Source organism: Juglans regia, chromosome 12, assembly GCF_001411555.2.
Source record: "Juglans regia cultivar Chandler chromosome 12, Walnut 2.0, whole genome shotgun sequence".
NCBI lineage: Eukaryota > Viridiplantae > Streptophyta > Magnoliopsida > Fagales > Juglandaceae > Juglans > Juglans regia.
The window spans coordinates 29,023,838-29,044,281 of NC_049912.1; the positions used below are offsets into that span (position 1 = coordinate 29,023,838).

Here is a 20,444-nt window from a genome sequence, read left to right on the forward strand (position 1 = left end):
TCCGAGGCTGTTTAAACCTTAAAGAACGGCGCGGACCTGAATGGACCATCGTAATAGAGTTACAGGCTGTCACGGAAACTTGTTGGGCCGAGTGGGCCTTGATAACGGAGGAGAGAAATCTCCTCTCCCCTACATTTTATTGGGTTTCATCCTACTTCTATGGCCCATAAAATAATAATAATAATTATAAAAACAAATGTTTTTTCATCCAGATCCATCTCTCTTTTGGGATACGCAATATTACGACGTATCGTTAAAATATGATAAACGATATTTGTAATAATAGAGTATATAATAGTCGTGAATTTCTTTTGAAAAGTTGAAAATTAATTTTTAAAGAGTAAATCACATTCTTTCTTTTTTAAAAAAGAGTGTGCAATATTTGCACAACATATCTAAATTAGTCTTGAAATATTGATATATAATACTTTATCTTATTATATTATGGCATGTCATTAAATAGTAGTGTTTATATAAATAACCTAACAACATGACATATTAAATAGATTTTGGCTAGAGAAATGATTTGTACAAATCTCAAGTAGACAAACCTTATACAAGTTCTTGTAAAAAATTAAATTCCACCTAAAATGAAATTATATGAAACTTATTTATTTCAAATTTATATCTAATATTACTCATTCGGTCAAGTGAAATTGGTAATTGGTTAAAATATAAGTCTTGGAGTGTGTCACCCCAATCTGCACAAAATTGAAGACATGTATAATTATGATATATGATAATGGTAGACAATCTGATTCTCATCCCAAACAAACTTTGATTTGCTAGCTGGTTTAGAATCAATTCATTCATCTTTCTGCTTAGAAGAGAAAAGAGAAGGCTTTTCCCCACTTTCCTGTTCCCTGATATAGATTTGCTTTAGTCATGCAAAAATCGCAAAGCTTACCAAGGCACATCTGTATGTTGTACTTTCTCAAACAGCAGGGAATGCCTCGGATCTTTGAGCTTTTCTACTCCTACCAGCACCAGGACAAAGTGGCACGGGTCCAGAAGCCTTCAATATTTCTCAAAATAAATTTTCTACTTATCATCCTCACGATGTAATTTTAATAATTTTATTATTCATCATCCCACACACTATATATCACATATCACAATTATTTATATTTATTTTTTTATTTTATTCATCTTAAACTAATTGAATTATTTTACTCATCATTTTTACATAACACATTTAATAAAAAAATATATATATATGTATGGTGTATGATATGAATATAATGAGTATAATTTTTTTTTAAACACACACATATTGATGTGTAAATACATGTTTAAATAAAAGATAAATATGACAAATCACATGTTGGTGTGTGCTGTTTTAAACTGTGCAAATCTCACAATCTCTATTTGAAATAAAAAAGTGGGATCCATTATTAAAAAATATTTTTTTCATATAGATTTTAGAATTCTCCACTTTTTTCAAAGAATGATGTGACATACAATCGTAGAGTCTGTAAGTTTCGTGCAATCATTTAAAAAAAAAATAGGGTTCAATATTAAAAAATTACATACAATCGCATATTACACGACATTTACTCATTTAATAATTACAAATATTATTTTTCTACTTCAAAAACAATGCACAGAAATTGCACGATATAAAACTAGAAATTTCATTTATCTTTCTCCTGAAATGTAATTCATTAAAGGAGAGGATTGGAAGGCAGTCTCTAATCTTAATACGAAGGTATTTGTAAAAGAATACTGTTACATCTATAAAAGAATTATATAAAAATAATTTCATAAATTGACATGATTTTATCTGATCAGTTCAATAAAAATAATTTTATAATCTGACGAACTATTTTAAACTATATCAATTTATAAAATTACTTTAACGTAACCTCTTTATAATTAGAATATTTTCCTTTGCAAAAGTAATTGGGTTTGCGACGTTTCCGTCAATTGCCAAATAATATCACAAAAATAAAACAAAGCTCAAACTTGAGTGTATTGCATGTGAGGACGTAGGGTCCAGCGACTAGAAGTCTAGAGCGCCACTCAAATTATGCTAGTTTGAATCCAAGGTTTGCTAGCCGTTGTATTATGCGACCAGATAAAGTAAGAGAGAGGAGCCTTTGTCGAGCCATTGAACCTATAATTAGGTGAAAATTGTTGTAGTTATTATTTATTTTTATATTTTATATTTATAACTTTTTTTTATAAAATGTGAGAATATTTTTTATAAAGTATGAAAGTATTTTTTATAATATGTGAGATGTGGAGTGGTAAATAATAACTGATAAGAATAATTTTTCTAATTAAATTACTTTTTCCGACTTTTATAATGGAGGTCATGGGTATACACATATTTTCAATGCACACTGTGAAGGCAAGTGTTGGGTCTATAAACTTAAAATTGATATGATTTAATCTGAAATCTGAAATTTATTTTATAATAAAAAACTGATTTACAAATTGAGGTCTTGCATAATCCAAATATTTCACTAATGAATAACAACCATTTCAACAAGAGCTCTTCTACTTATAAGTGGATTTGCGAATCAATTTGTGCATTAATGTTAACATAAACTATTTTGTCAAATGTTTATTTTTAAATCCGCATTGTTTTTAATATTAAAATCTACATTTCCACCTTAACATTGGTGTGCATATTGGTAGGCAAATCCGCTTACAATCAAATTTTTCATTTCAACAATTCACTCAATAAACCCCGTTTTAGAATATTACCATTGATTAATTTAAGCTGAATCCTAAAATACAATATGCTAAAAGTCATTGTTATTATCTGTTCGTGAAGGATGAAAGATCTTTAGCTTAAACGTTTGGCGCCTTCAAAGAGAATTATAAACTTCTCCGTCATTTTTTTAATTATATTTTTAACATGATGAGAAATAAATAATAAATTATTTTCTTGATATAAAGAATAATTATTAAAATAATCATGAATAAAATTTCTAAACGTAGTGTTTTAAAATAAATAGACTCATCTCAACTTTCAAATATCATTTAAATACAAATAATTTTCAATTTCAAATATTAACTTTTTAATATAATCATTACAACTTTATTAGGCTTTCAAACAAGACATAAAAATTAATTCAATTTTGTCAAATTATATTAAAAAATTATAATTTAATATGTTTATATAATTTTTTCTTATTTTTTAAAATCTCATAAAATATTTTAAGTTAGACTATTTTATTACTATTTATAAAATATTCTATTATTATTTATAAAATATTCTATTATTATTTATAAATCATTTAATATCATCTCGACATTTAGACCAGGCCTTTACCACTTCACTCCCATTTGCTAAAGAAAAACTCTATACGCAACCAGTCTGAAAAATCGTGGGGAAACTGCATCTCAGGTGGTAAAATACTGAACGACGCCGTTTGTTATTTTCTCCTTCATCTTTATGTTTTCCTCCAATTTCCTTCGTCTTCCACCTTCCCACTCAAATCCCTCATTTCCCCCATTTTTAGAGCTCCATTCCATCTTTCATTTCTCCTTCCATCTTTTACCTTAATCTTTTTGAGAATATTTTTTCTATTTCACTGCTTTTATTTTGTGTCAAACCGCAGCCATTTTTTTTCCAACCACATGCACATGAAGACACCCACACGAAGCCAATGAACATATGCATTTACGAGATTTACCAGTTGTTGTCTCGAATATCATATTTGTAGGATATTCAATTGTGATTTTCCTCTATTTTCTCTTCAACCAAACTGACTGTTACGAAGTATTGTTTTAATTTTCTTTTGTTTTCTCAGCAACCAAATAAACTGTTATGGACTATTGCAGACTATTGCATGATTTTTCTTTATTTTCTCATAAACTAAACAGACTGTTACAGATTATTACATGATTTTCTTATGTTTTCTTGGCAACTAAACAGGTTGTTATGGACTATTGTAGACTATTACATTCCTCTGTTCTCAACAATAAGCTTGAAAGTCTGATCGACGAATGGGAGCTTGTTCTTGTCCAAATGAAGGAGCAGTGCAAGAAGGACGTCCACCACGGCCAAGATCTGATCGAACCCATCAAGAAGGGCTTCATCTCCTGAGCCAAGATGGCAAAGTCTCTAGGAGGATTTATTTATGAAAAACTCTATTTGCACCCGGGAGGTGTACCCCCCGGGTACACGGGCCTCCACGTGGATGCTAGAAACGCTGCGTTTCATTTGCAGCCCTCAACTGATAGACGCTCCTCCGTCTTTCTTGCGTTTCGCTCCCAGAAATAGCACAGAAAGCTCCCAGTTCACTTGAACGCGAGTTTCACTTCAGCAAGAAGACCATGAACCCCAACGAAGACCATGAACCCCAACGAAGACCATTCACGCGGCTTATCTAGATGAAAAACATGCATGTATGTGCACGTTCGTAAGAACCTATTCTTTGGGTGAAAAACAGACGCTATGTGACGGAGGCTCACCGAGAGGAGTTGCGACGGGCTGGACGGATGTGGTGGTTGCGACAGCAAGGTGAGTGGCTGAGCACGGAGGCTCACCGAGAGGAGTTGCGACGGGCTCGACGGATGTGGTGGTTGCGACAGCAAGGTGAGTGGCTGAGCACTGGTAAGAGAGAGAGGGAGAGAGAGAGAGACTGAGAGAAAAGGGAGAGAACGGCTTGACGTGGCTTACCGGGAGGGACACGGCGGACCTGGAGCTGTGTGGAGTGACCGTCGAAGTTTTCTGTGCCGGTGGTAACAACGTGGAGGACCTAGCACCAAGAGGTGTCTCCGAACGAGGTGAACCCAGGGCTGTAGATGCTCTGTTTTCGGTGTGAAAAACAGGGTTCTTCAAGTCCCAAGACTTATCGGTGGCTGGGCATGGAGGTGCAGGGCAGCGTGGTGGCAGCTGTCGATGTTGCATGGTGGCTTTATGACTGAGGGAAACAGTGACCCCGGTGCTGCGCTTGCGCTCGCTGGAGAGAACCCGGAGGCACTGGTTCTCTCCACGTGTTTCTCCATGGCATGGCCTCGGCTGAGCTGTAGCGGTAGTGGGATTGTCCAACGGTGGTGCAGCAGCTTAGCTGTGGAGGAGCAGTTGTGTATGGTGGTTCAAGAGTTCATGGTGAAGATGGGCTACGCTGGACTCATCAGGTGTTGTGGCGTGGGTCTTCGTAGGGTTGGGTTTCTTCGGGTGCGGTGGTGAGAAGCCATGCGACATGGGGGCCGATTGTCTACGTGCGGCGTTTTTTAAGGAGCACGAGGTGGCTCCAGAACTCTTAAGTGTTGCAAAACCGCCGTTCGTGACAGGTACGTGTGCTTCCGGCTTGGGGTGTGTAACATTTCGGGTGGCCTGCTGGACGTGCATGTAGGCTAGTGTTTCGTACAGTGGCTGGCGGCAGCAACATGCCTTGGGTAGTTTCTCTCCATGTGCGTGTATAGAGAGAAATCAATTGGGCGCTCTGAAATCTGAAATTTCTGGTTTCTGGGTTTCAAGTGGTTTCTGATTTGTTTTTGGTTTCTGAAATCAAAAATCAATTTGGCGCTCAGAAATCGACTCCTTTCCGGTTTTTTTTTTTTTAATATAATATAAAACTGACAGATTCCGCAACGGGTACCCGAGGACGGGTACCTGTAGCAGAATTGTTTATTTATTTATTTTTAATGTATCAATGATGTGGTATTATTTTATTTAAATATATTGGCCGATTCCACTAACGGTTTTACCGCTCGGTTGCATGTAGCAAAGTTATTTACGAAAAGCACTTATGACTGAAAATTGAAGTCGGCTTTGTACGGTTGCGCCCCCAATGATTTTTATCCTTTCATCGAATCAATATCGACTTTTAACTAACCCCATAGCTTTTTATCCCGTAGTTTAACTTTTGTTGCCGGTGGTGCGGAAGTATATATTCGCAAAGACAAAAAGGACGGCAACTTTTCCAATGTTTCTTTTTTAATTTCCATCAGCAACAGCAAGAAATTAATTAGAACGATTCCATTCATTGAACGTAATATTTCCCATGACTCTCACAGCCCATGGTTTTTACTTTTTATCAACCATGATATTGGGTTATTAAGATTGTGTTTAAATATTGAGTTGAGCTGAATTAAAATTTTTATAAATAATAATGAGTTGAATAATATAAAAAGTTATATAGAATTCATTTAAATTGAATTTAAAATATGTTTAGATATTAAAACGAATTTAATATTTTTTATAAAAAATTAAAAAATATTGTGAGTCTTATTTATAAAAATATTTTAAATTAAAAAATATTATAAGTCTTAAGTATAAGAAAATTTTGAATTAAAATTAATTTAATAATTCAAAAATTAGGTATTTAAATATTACACTCAACTTAAAATTATACTTTCTCAATTGAGCAGAGAATTAAGTGTAAAGTGCGAGTATTGAATTGCATTGCAGTACGTAGTCCTCGAAATATTGAATAATTTTCCCTTTTGTTTGGTAGGTGAAATAATTAATTGAACTCTTCGTTTGTCTTATAAATAATAATATCAAGTGGGAACGAACAGATTATTCCTTTACGATTTTGGGTAGGTTTTTATTTCAATTATTTAAATAAAAATTACTTAATAAATATGACAAACTCAAATAAAAAATAGATATATAGGATACTAATATTTATTCATATATATAATATATATATATATTTCCCCCAATTTTGACATAAAATAATGATCCAATGTTATTGCGTATAAAGATTTCTTTAATAGAAAGAGTCTTATTTCAAAACTTGAATTCACCGACAATCTAAAGACAGTGGTACACTCTTAAAAGATAAAGCGTGTTCATTACATGAAATTTAGATCATCTAAACATGTTGGTAAAATCATAAAAGTTCGATTAAATGTTGTATATATAATATTGGCTTATGGCTAAGAAAATATTAAAATCTACACCGTTATTTTATCATTATCCTACGTTGTTTAATAATCCTAAAATCAATAGATATGAAAAAGATTAATATTAAATACCACAAAATCAATTGCATATTGGATTAAGTAACCATCAGCAATTTATTTGGATCAAAGTATAATATGGTTAAATCTTAAATTGATTTTATTTTTAGAGGCTAATGAAGAGTGTTGAAGGTTGGATTGAATATATCCAATGCTAAATACAATCGTTTTTAAAATATGGATTGTTTTTAAAATATGCTGAACCGACCAACAAGCCTTTTTGTAATTATATATTTATTTATTTATGTATTTACGACAAGCTGCAGCATTTTTCTCCTATCTGATATTTATTTTTTATTTTTTAATTAAGGTGTTATGATTCATGAATGGGGCTCCATATACAACGGACTTTATAGGTTTAATTTACTGCAAAATTCCTTATTATATATTTTCGTAAATACGTCCCCTGCAACATTCCCTTGATTAGATTTTGTGCTATCCAACCAGATTAAAAGCCATGATTGTTGTCAGCTCCATCAACTTGGCTTGCAATCAAGAAAATACACTTGTCAGCAGTCACACAAATGCAAATTTGCATCCGCTGTACTATGATCCAAAAAAGAACTCGCATTACAGCGAATTATGATAGTAAGTAGTTCGCAAATGCTAAATATAGGAAACGTTTAATTTACAAAGAAAAATCATAAAATTAAATTAACAAATTACATGACTTTATATAATATATTAAATTATAAAATTAATTTAATTATAAAATGAATCTAACATATCATATGAAGTAATGTCAACACGTGACTTTTCTCGAGTTCAGTTTGGGTGTTGTAGCAAAAATAACAGGATATTTCCAGTTAGCCAAATCGATGTCGTGTAATGTTTGGTTAAGGAAAAAAATTATGCTGATTGGTCTACCTAATTAGCAAGCTAAGAATTTGAGAGTTTAATACTAAAAAAATAATATTTACAGTAGCGAATTGCATATGTACTGCACAATTATTTTAAAAAAAGTAAGTAAATATAGAATTCATATTAAAAAATTAATTAATTTTTCAATAGTAAACCTCATTTTTTTTTTCAAAAGTATTTTATGGCATTTGTGTACTTTACTATTGTATCTAATATTACTATTGATATTTTTGCATTTTGGAATCATCAGTTGGTTAAATTACTAAATAATAACAATAATAACAACAGAGAGAATAACAAACAATAAAATTAGAAAATTAATTTTAATTACGGACCTTGTCTCACAATAATTTTAAATATATTTATAGGGTGTCTAAGTTTCATCTGTTTGTTTTAAAAAAGATAGATAAATTTGCGATTCATATTATAAATAATTCTATTTTTAATGGTGAGCCTCATTATTTTTAATGAGATTACGCGATACTTATACATTTGGTATCTATAATTACTCAATAAAAAAAATAGTAGTGCAACATATGCACACAATATTATAAATATGAGTGGTAGTCTCATTCTATCAATTTTTTGTTTAATTTAAATTTTAAGATTTTTACTATTTTCAACACTTGACCCAAGTAAAATTGCAAATAAAGATTGTACTTAAAAAAAAAAACTTTCGGTTTAAATAGGTTAACAGATTATGATGAGATGCGCTTTAGGCTATACTTCTGTTCCTTAAAATTTACAGACAGTTTGTTAGTTCAAAAATGATTTACACATAATATTTTTTACAACACTTTATATAATTATGTTTTAAATTAAAGGTATTTTTATAAAATATCTTATAAAAGTAACATAATTTTACAAAAATATCCTTATTTTATAACATTATTATGCAATGTTATATGTATATCATTATTCTTTTTAGCTTAAAATAAATAATATTCATTGCCAGACAACAATGTCGATAATTCAAGATTAAGATTTTTTTACTTGGAATCGACGTTGTGAGATTAAATAAACTTAAAAATGGAGATTCCAACATAAAAACACTACACCACATCGGTTTGGCTAACAGTAAAGGGCAGTGCTAGCTTGCTATCCAGGTTTAATTGCTGGACGTGCCTACAAGCACAAATTTTCCTTTTGTTTTTTATTTTTTATTTTATTTTTACATTTTTTAACATATTTAAATATTTTTAAAAAATAAAAAATATATATATCAATACATTAAAAATTATTTCCTTAATTATTAAATAAAAAAGTTAAAAAAATAAATACATAAACAATAAAAATGAGCAGACAAAATAAGACAGCATGTTAACATTTTTCAACGGTAAATATTCTGTTATTTTTGTTACTGCAACACTTTTCTATTTATTTTGGCCCAAATGCATGTTGGAGGTTTATAAAAGAGAAATGATAGAGTCATTGAAATTTTGTATAGATTTTTTGTATTGAATTTTTTCTATTTTTTTTACAAGTGTTTTTAATGATCTTATATATATATTTTTTAGATTTTTGTAGGATTTTAAAAATATTTTAAACAAAATTTATACCATTCAATAGAAAAAATTGATAGAATATAGATATGTGCATAAAAAGCCCTGGGCCGATCCGTCCGCAAGACCCGCTATTGGCCCACCCAACAAAACTCGGGTACATCGGGTCAAGTGGAACAACGGGTTGGCTAAGGCCTCGTTTGTATTCGTAACTCATCTCAACTCACATCAACTCATCTCATCATTATAATTTTCTTAAATTATCACACAAAATATAATAAACAATTTAACTTTTTTAAATTTCAAAATAATTTTTCCAAATTTCTCCACAAAATATAAGAAATAATTCAACTTTTATTCTACTATTCACAAATCATCTCAACTCATATCTAAATCTAAACCACTCCTAAGTGTTATATCGATCGAAATCGAATAAACCATTTACAAATGAAAAATGATGTGTGAAAACGGCATGGGGAACAGCCGCGTAGTTAGTGCCAACGAGGCATAAATGAAACGGTTTGTTTCTTTCAAAATTGCGTACACACCGTTTTATTACTTTGATTTCCCTCTTCTTCCTTCACCCTTCTTCAATTCCCATCCCCATTCTCCCCCTCTCTTCGATTTCCCCAACCCTATCTCCCTAGCAGATTATAGAAACTTCGATTCCCCCATCTCATTTTTCTTCTCCCTTTCCTTTTTTTTTTTTTTTTGCAACCATAATGATAATTTGACAGTTCATTATATATTTCATTCAACCAAGTTTCAAAGCAATTATTCTGGATCTACTTGGCTTTTGGGAGGAGGGGCGGTGAAGGGCTTTTCCATCAGGGAGGAGTTCTTGGGTTTGAGCGAGCGAGTTTTTTTTTACAAACAAGAAGTGTGGACTCCAATGGTGCGGTGGAGGGGTTCCAGTGCTCCAAATGCAAAAGGTCATTGCTTGTCCGCCCCCTCCCTTTCTCTTTGATTCCATTTGGTTCCCCCTGTTTCTTTCTCCTTTTCCCTTATATTTCTGAGTAATCTTTCTCCCATTTGATTCCCTCACATGTTTCTCCCCTTTGATTTCGTTATCTCCTTCTCCCTTTCTCTTCTGATTAGCTCGAGTTAGGTTAGAATTAAATCCATATAGTTTACTTGGGATTTCAACACCACCACCACTGCCACCGCCACCACCTTTCCGTCACTTTTAAAACCATCAATCGACTCCTCTTTGATCCTCGAAGCACGGCCTCCTCTCTTCAACTGGTGAGCTTTGGATTTGCAAATTCTATTTTCAAGAAACTTGTTTTGCTTCATATCACGATTTTCTCAACGATTTAGCTTTATATCTGAACTGACCAAGCAGCAGATCTAAGACACGAAGCCGATCTCAAGCCTGAAGTGATTTTCGGCTCATTTGAAAGAGAATCAACAGATCATCATAATATTTCTAGTTCTTCCTTAGCATAATATTTGAAGACTGTCCAGATTCGCACTATTTCTTCATCTGTAAATTTATCAACGTTGCTTGCCCATATTTCAACAGTTTTCTTCAAAAAAATTCATCTGTATTTTGGTTTCAGCCTAGATCTTCTTCTTGGGGATATCAACCACCTCGAGTTGATCTTGCTGCTACCGACAAGGAAACGAAGACACCCACCAACAAGACAATGAAGAAGACGACCTCTGCTCTATGTTCCTCTTCTATTTCTATTTTGGTTGTCCTTTTTTTATTTTTATTTATTTTTTTTATATAATAACTCGGCTGACGTGACATAATATATTAGACGACTCCCCCTTGATTGCATCTACTGACTGTCTCTAGAAGAGTTGTTTACAAATTTATTTTTGAATCGAGTTCTCTCCTCAAACCCTAACCAACAGGTTCGCCGACTTGGCGAGTCCCTTGCTTCTTTTCCTTCGCAGACATCGCTCTCCAAATCTCTCTTGTCCCAGCCTTCCCTGTCATCCAACTGCCCAACGAGCCTACAGTAAAAACAAGCATAGATCAATAAAGTGAAAGTTATGAGACCCAACATTGCGGCCAGCCCTCCGAAGAGATAAGGCACCTGAGAGTGCCATGGAGAGTGCTGTGGCTGTGCGTGTGACACAGATGGTGTTGGTGACATAAATGAATAAGCTTTTGTTGTTGCGCTCATCCTGGCAATGTTTCTCATATTTGCTTTGTTTCTTTATTCAAATCTCTTTGTGGAGCCTTTAATTAGGAAGTTTTCGGCGTGATAGGAAAGTGAAGGCTAAAGAAAAAGAAAAATAGGTGAGCTTGAGAAGGAAGAGATAGGTAGGGCTGGTATTTATAAGGAGAGGCATATCAAGTTCGCCTCTATTGCTTCTCCACGAGGTCCAAATCTCCCTACTCTCAACTCTCACGCACTTAGCCATTTGTGCTTTCAGCCTTATCGCCCTGGCCCTCAAGCAAGCCATCAAAATTCGTGGTTTTGGAGGATGAACTTGGGAGTAAGAAAGGGATGATAGTGCTGAAGAGTTGGTTCAGTATCTTTCTTTTTTTAGCTTCTTTCTTGGAAATGTAGTGGTTTGGATCAGATTTTTACTTCTTGTTTGATTTCCAATAAAATGTAAAAGGGGTAGGAAGCGATTTGTATGAGGGAAATTGTAGATAAGATTTGGAAGTTGAAGCTTTGATCATAATGGGTAAAGGTCCCTCCGCCGATGAAGAAGAAATAAGGAAGTACTTTTAGTTTTTTTTTTTTTAGATTAGTCGGATCATACTGGTTCGATCCGATTTTGTTTTGAAAGTCCAGTTTGAGTCGGGTTGACATCTTAAAAGGAGATATTCAGGTCTGGTTGGGCACATACCTAGTATTCTGAGCTTGGATTGCAGGCCTAAGAGCATTCTCATTGGATTAGTCAAAGTTAAATGACATTTTTTTATGAATATAAGAAAAATTTGACTTTTGACTATTCCATTCACCTATATCTCTACATTGGAATATCTATTTTTTCATTATATAACAATAAAGTAATATAAGATGAATTTGATTTTTGTTATTCACATCAAATATCCACATTAGATTATAAATTTATTCATTATATAGTAATGAATAATTAATAATTTTAAAAATATTTAATTTTTTTATTATTAATTTATTTAAGTTTATCATATTTTACTATTCTACCTATTATATATTAATCAATAATTATATTTTTATTAAATTAATATATTAATTGTGATAAAATATGCGATAGAAAGAAAGATAGGAAAATAATTAATAAAATATGTATTTGATGTATGTACAATAACTTTTAAATTTAAATTTTTTTTTGTAAATTACTGTAACTAAATTTTATATATAAATTTAGCTAATCTATTATGAGTTCATTTTACTCACTTATAATTAAATACTCAATAAATTTAACTTTTAACTGATATAATAAGAGTGCTATTAGAATATGGTGAAGCATCACCCTTTATAAAAAGCAAGGCGCTCTTCCATACCATAAAGAAAACCACCTAAAGCTGCAACCTGGAGTAGAATCCATCTACCCCTCGAGCTTTTTCTGTCCCATGCACGAAGGGGAAATATCTGTCCTTAAGCGAGTGAGGTCTCATTTAGATATGAATAAATATTTACAACCTCTCGACATTCTACATTTTACATTTTATATATATTTTTTAATTTTTATAATTTTTATTATTTTTTTAATTTATCAAATATTTATTATATGAATAATGAATAAAAAATTTGAAAAAATTTTAAAAAAAATATTAAAAAATTTAAAAATTTAAAATAATGTGGAGTGTGGAGTGTAGAGTGTGGAGTATGGTAAAAATTGTGTAACAATTTTTACACAATTTTAAAAATATTAACAGCATTGGCTTTATAAATTATAAGGCGTTATTCAAAATTTGATTAAAAAAATATATTTTTCATAATTTCAAAATTTTCATATCCATAACTCTATATTGGATTAACTTTTATTCATTAAAATTATAATATAATATTATTTTTATTTAATTTTTTATATTTTATAATTACACTATCTAAAGAAAACGAGTATCCCAGATACATCGACAACTTTTTTGCTGGCTTGGGATTAGATGAGAGCATCAGATCTTTCAACTAATAATATTATATTATATTATTATAACAAATAAAAATTACTGTAATTATAACCCTATAGTATTAACCCTATATGAATTTAGTCGGGTTATTATTTAAAGAACAATAAATTATATTATTGTACATCGTTTACGCAAGAAAGAAGTTGGTTTTATCTTTTATAATATAATATTACTTTTGATGAAATCATTGTAGCTCAAAGTTTAAACTCTTGCATTTTGATGAAGCCAATGTAGATGATCTTATCTACATTTTTCCAAATTTTGAATATGCATTAGCTTTTGATGAAATTAAAGTTAAATTCAATGAGAATTTAGCTATTGAACGATAAAATGTATCACATTGGAATAGCTATATTCTAATATGATAGACACTGTTTAGCTATAGCTATATAGTTATATTAACTTCTAAAGTTATTTCAGAATTTGAAAGACATTGTTTATTCATCAAATCTATTTTATATTATTTATTTCTTTGTCCTGATGTCTCCATCAATGTCTTTCTAGTTTCTATTTTTAATCCATAATTTAATTAGAATATGATTACTAATTAATATATAATATTATGAATAGTAAAATATGATAAAATAAAATAATTTCATAATTAAAAAAATTAAAATATTTTCGAAATTGATATATTAATTTGAGTTAGTGATATATTAATTTAATAAGAATATGATTATTAATTAATATATAATATTATGAATAGTAAAATATGATAAAATAAAATAAATTAATAATTAAAAAAATTAAAATATTTTTGAAATTGATATATTAATTTGAGTTAGTGATATATTAACTTAATAAGAATATGATTATTAATGAATATATAATAGATAGAATAGTAAAATATGTTAAAATAAAATAAAATAATAATTAAAAAATTAAATATTTTTGAAATTATTAGTTATTCATTACTATATAATAAATAAATGTATAATAAATGTGAAGATTTGATGTGAATAATTAAAATCAAATTCAATGTGAAGATTTGATGTGAATAATTAAAATCAAATTCATTTTATAATTATTTTATTATTATATAATGAAAAAATAGCTATTCCAATATGGAGATTAATGTGAATGGAATAGCTAAAAGTCAAATTTATCTTATATTCATAAAAAATGTCTTTTAACTTTAACTAATCCAATGATAGTGCTTTAAGAAGTGATTTATATCATCTAATCTTTACAATTTTTTAAAATTTTCACATAAAATATAATAAATAATTTAATTTTTTTTTAATTTTAAAATAAAAATAATATTTTATTTAATTTTTTTTTCAACTCATCTTATTTTAACTCACTATTCAAATGATATCTTAAAAACTTTTACATTCTTGTGCCGATGAATCTCAATCCATAGAAAAAAGTTTATTGCTTGGATTCAGAGTTAATATTAATTTATATCATCTAATCATTATAATATTTTTAAATTCTTATACAAAATATAATAAATAATTTAATTTTTTTAAATTTTTAAATAATAATAATATTAAAAATTAATATTTTATTTATTTTTTAATTTTTATCTCTTATTTTAACTACTGTCAAAACCTTACATCATGGATTGGCCCATTGCCTGGCTCTCTCCCAATGACTATTTCTCATAGTTGTGGCTAGTATCATTTCGTACCAAGTTAAGAATGTGAGAGAAGAGATCTCGTCTTTTCCCTTTCCATCAACTCCTTCCATGGTGTCCTCTCCGTTACAGCGAGCCTTCCTGGCTCTACCTTTCTTCTCCTCGAAATAAACAAAACCTCCCATCGAAAACCCTAAAGCTCAAAGAGTCGCTTTTTGTAGTTAAATCTCAATTACAGTTGTTACAATAATCTTGCTTTATTAATTATATATAGTGGTCACATTGTCCCAAAATTTGCGGCTAGCTAAGGTGTTGCCTTGCTGCTGTTCATCCAAGAGCAGAGAGGCTCAAAGACAATTTTACAGAAGCTGGAGCAAAATCCGCCAACAAATATCCCAGCAACATTATTGTTGTTCCGTCGGCTTCAAGGATGCTGCTTCCTACCACCTGCATTCTCCTCATATGTTTCCTCTTAAGCTCTCCGTTCTTCCTCACCAAAGCTACCCTCAATCTCACACTCCCTCACCAACACCCCGACCCTGAAGCTGTTGTCCAAGCAGTTCAAAGGTAACATATACACCGAGCCAAAAACCCTGCTTTTACTTTCTGGGTTGCCAAGATTTAGTCGCAATCATAAATATTCTAATCTGAGCTTTCTCCATTATTAAAATCCCTGCCACTTAAAAAAAAAAATCCCATCTTTTTCTCGCTGGGGAGTTTGTTTCCCCCTATTTCATTCCAAAACAACAAAAAACCCCGATTTGGGGATCCCTCATTTTCTCTCACTTCTTCTGCATTTCCCATCACTTTTCTCCCACAATCTCACCGTTTCCTCTTTTTTTTTTTCATTTGCAGGAGCGTCAATGCCTCTCTCTCCCGGAGACAAATGCTCTCTCTTCAAGGAAAGGACCAACGTTCCAAATGCCTCACCGGCAACCCCATCGACGATTGTTGGCGCTGCGACTCAGACTGGCAAAAAAACCGCCAAAGGCTCGCCGACTGCGCCATCGGATTTGGACATAACGCCCTCGGTGGTAAAGGAGGTCAGATCTACATAGTCACTGACTCGTCCGACCGTGACCCGGCTAATCCGGTCCCCGGTACCCTCCGCCACGCTGTGGTCCAAGAAGAACCTCTCTGGTATGGTTAGTCAAATGTAGTTAATTCACACATTTTCTCCTTGTAGCTTATGAAATACAAGCTAATGTGTGCCTTCCAACAGGATTGTATTCACTGCGGACATGACCATAAAGCTGAAACACGAGCTGATCGTCAATAGCTACAAGACCATCGACGGTCGCGGTGCGAACGTCCACATCGTGGGTAACGGCTGTATCACGCTGCAGTACGTGTCTAACGTCATCATCCACAACATCCACGTTCACCACTGCAAGCCGTCGGGGAACACGAATATACGGTCATCTCCGACGCACGTCGGGTGGAGGGGGAAATCGGACGGCGACGGTATATCCATATCCGGAGCGCGACTGATCTGGATTGACCACTGCTCCTTGTCCTACTGCACGGACGGCTTGATTGACGCCATAATGGGGTCGACGGGAATCACCATCTCCAACAACTATTTCTCGCACCACAACGACGTGATGCTGTTGGGCCACAACGATCGCTACGCCTTGGACTCGGGCATGCAGATCACCATAGCGTTCAATCATTTCGGCGAGGCGCTGGTGCAGCGTATGCCTCGTTGCAGACGGGGGTACATACACATCGTTAACAACGATTTCACGCAGTGGGAGATGTACGCCATCGGGGGTAGTGCTAACCCCACCATTAATAGTCAGGGTAATCGGTATAATGCACCGCCGGACCAAAACGCCAAGGAGGTAATTAATTTTTGTGCTTTTGATCTTTTGGCCTTTTTATTCGGTGCGACCCCACCACCTCGTGAACTTGGCTTATGTCTGAAACAAGTGTCAGCATGTACTCCTGTTATTCAACTTTCGGCGGCGGTGCGTTCGATTACGCGCAGCTAGTTGTCATTTTAGTTGAGATTGGACTGTGGGCAACAATTTATACAAAAGATTCGCCTCATTTATGCGGTTCAAGAAAATCTGTATATCTTGCGGATTTGGGGTCCACTTTTTAAATTTGATAGAGGCTTTAGACTACGAGGCTGTATTTGGTGGTTACAGAGTAATAAATTGTTTAGAGATTAGAGGCCAATGATCTGACACCGATTCAACCCAGAAACAGAGCGAAAGAAAGCAAAAGCACACCTCAGGCTCGGTGCATGCCAGCCATCCTAGAGCTAGCATACGAAATATTTTCTGACAGGACACATGGACACATTTTGCACACGCCCTGGGCGCGTAGATCATAATGTGTATGTTTTTTTGACCGTTGGAGCAAGTGATGTATGCTTGAGAATGACAGGTGACGAAGCGCGTGGAAACAGACCAGAGTGAGTGGACGGGCTGGAACTGGAGGACGGAGGGGGACATAATGGTAAATGGAGCGTTCTTTGTGCCATCAGGGGCAGGCCTCAGCGCCCAGTACGCCATGGCCTCCAGTGTGGAGCCCAAGGCCGCTGGGCTAATTGACCAGCTCACTATGAACGCTGGTGTTCTTGGTGGGCCCAGGTACACACCACCCATCTTACTACTCCTCTTTTTATCTATCTATCTTTCTTTTACTCTACTCGCTCTTGTATCTTCAAAAACAAAAATAACCGAACTACCTGTCAATTTGACTGTCTCATCGAAGGGCATTTTATGTTCTGAATAATTAATTACTGGATACTACTTGCTTTTTCTTTCCTTCCTTGAAATGAAGTTTGATTTTTGGGTGTGTCCAAAGGTACAGATTGTTTTGTTCGGGAATAGTGTCTGTAGACGGTTAACTGTCTTTTTTGTGTCCATGCATAATCCATTTACACTTTTTAATGCTTCCACAACATGTGTTTTTGCTAAACTCACTTGAGATGCCAATAGAATATACAAGTATGCCAATTGCAAGACTTCCAATCGGTGCACGTGATCATGCTGGCATTGGGAATCTCATTGCTCTGGCTGCATTCCTTCTTGCTTCCTGCATAGCACAAATACAGAGACCTTTTTTTTTTTTTGGTTTCCTTTTAATATAAGCTTGTCTCAGTGCTAAACTTGTTTCCTTGAAACAAAATAACCGACCCCAGCCCTTGAGAAGATTGTTTTACTTGTGGATATAGACCTTCAGCTGTTCAGCATATAGTCTATGCAATGCTACCATACGGTATCAGAGCCAAAAGGCTTATTTCTTAAACCCGCACTTACATGTATAGGAGATTGCACTCTAAGGGCTTTTTTTTTGTTTTTAAAGATGAGTTGAGATGGGTTGAGATTAAAGTTAATACAATATTGATAAAATATATTTTTTAATATTATTTTTGTTTTAATATTAAAAAAATTATTTTATTTAGTATATCAAAAGTATATCAATATTTTTCACTATTATTTATTATTTTATTATTATTTTTTACTTATTTTAAAAAATTATTTATTATTATTTTCATATATTCTCTACCCTTTCTTATTTTATTTTTACTACCCAAACGCAAAGCCGGTTCATTATTTTCACTACCTAAAAGTCAAAGGTGCCCCTGTTTTACCTAGAAGCATAAAAGGTGGATGGGGATGGCAACAGTACACGTTGCCTGCTGGTGCGGTGTGTGTAGTAAAGAAGGCATGAGTGATTAGCACAACCGAGTAGACATTCGAATGCCATAAGATGCATGTGTAGACAGAGTGGAAGTGTAGTTGCAATTTTGGACCTGTATAGTCTGTGAGTGGGATAGGACACAGTACACCAGGTCATCTTTCGGTGATTCAGTTATCTCATGCTTTCCAGCTAGTAAACGTGGTACCGTTCGAGGGTCCACTTCTGTTTGATAGAGACCTGTCATGGACAAGGAGCTGCCTGCTGCAACCCTATTGAAAAGGGGCGGCTTTTTTCCCAAGACTTTTTTGGCTGTATCCTATTATTTTCTTGAGAATTTGCTGTATCCTATGCGTCATTTGTTTGTTTATGATCTTTCACCCTGGATGTGGAGGAGTCTCTCACCTGACATATTTGTTCGGTTTAGGTCTCTAGGCTGTAGACAGTTAAGGTCTCTTATTTTCTTTTTCTTTCTTTCTTTGACTAAATTATTTCTCATTCATTTTTATGATGAGTTGATATTCCTACATGCCTACTTTTCCTCCATATTAAAAATGGTAACCACAATTGTAACACTTATAAGCCACGAAAGGCTGTGTAACATATCTGGCTGGTACTTTTCCCTACTAAAAAGGAGTACAAATATTAAAAGAAAATAAGAAAAGCACCATCATCTCTCTCTACATGTTAACAGTTCAAATCTCTGTACAGGGAGAGCAGTCAGAGCATATCATACCCAGGATACAATGGTGGAGGGACCGGCACGGGAACTACCTACACCGGAAATTCTGGGTCCGGTGGTGATGGAGACTACTTTGGAATGATATTTGGGGGCGGCGCCATGGCAGCGGCACCACCCGCAGCCCCATCTTCTACTTCAATCATTTTACCCCTTGTAATTATTTTAATTTGGCACGCTACCACTGGTCTTCATCTCCTATTATCGTTTCCCTTATTATGAAAGTGGTGAAGGAAAGAATATTTAGGTTAAATTCATCACTATATAAGGAGAAAAAGAGGAACCTCCTGATCAATTTGATTTCTTGGCCCCTCCCTTGGTATATATTATTTATTGAGGAGCATCAACTAATCATCGAGGTGAATGATACCACCAATTATGAGGCCCATTTTGTTGGGGGCTTTTATTGCATATTATAGCTTGTTTTTGTAGGCCTTCTCACGCTATTATACGAAACTTGATTTTGTTTTGGTTCGTTTTGACTCGAGAAAGCCGTGTAGAGCCCATATCAACTATCAAGGAGAAAGAAAAGGTCTGACTGAGGTGGCGTTACAACTTACGGATATCTCGTCAATGCATGGCCCCATAACGTATCTTTAGGGCAGGTTTGGGGTGGGATGATAATTTTGTGTTATTTTAGTGTTTAAAATATTATATTTTAGTATTATTATTGTATTGAGATTTAAAAAAGTTGAATTGAAATTTGAAAAAGTTAAATTGTTTATTATATTTTGTATAAAGATTTAAAAAATATGTAATGATGAGATAAAATGAGATGAAAATTTTAAATCTATTCCATCCCAAAACTACCCTTAATCAACTTTTTTCCCAATGATTTTTTGGTTTTTCTTGTTAGTAGTAATAGTAACGTATTTGAGATGCACCGCATGTGGGATAAAATTTCCAGCCGTTCAAGTATTAATGGGGTTCTGATTCGTCGTGTTCTAAGCATGCCTCTCTCACACGTTTTCTAGCATTGTAGACTGTGACCTATAGCCGCGTGTAGTCATCACTTATAGAAAAGGGCATAACTGTAACCAAGTAACCTTGCTTTGATTTCCACGCCAAACATACGGCTAATTTAGATTGAGATCTGAT

The 20,444-nt window shown here is 33.5% G+C and overlaps 1 protein-coding gene across 1 annotated transcript; it reads left to right on the plus strand.

The window, feature by feature from the left end:
• Positions 1–15,005: 15,005 nt before the first annotated feature.
• On the plus strand, positions 15,006–19,757 carry LOC108984033 (probable pectate lyase 18). The gene is made up of 5 exons (XM_018955860.2): positions 15,006–15,520; positions 15,809–16,093; positions 16,176–16,797; positions 17,348–17,553; positions 19,319–19,757. The coding sequence occupies exons 1-5, from the start codon at positions 15,384–15,386 to the stop codon at positions 19,566–19,568; spliced, it is 1,500 nt and encodes a 499-aa protein (XP_018811405.1). The 5' UTR covers positions 15,006–15,383; the 3' UTR covers positions 19,569–19,757.
• Positions 19,758–20,444: the final 687 nt, after the last annotated feature.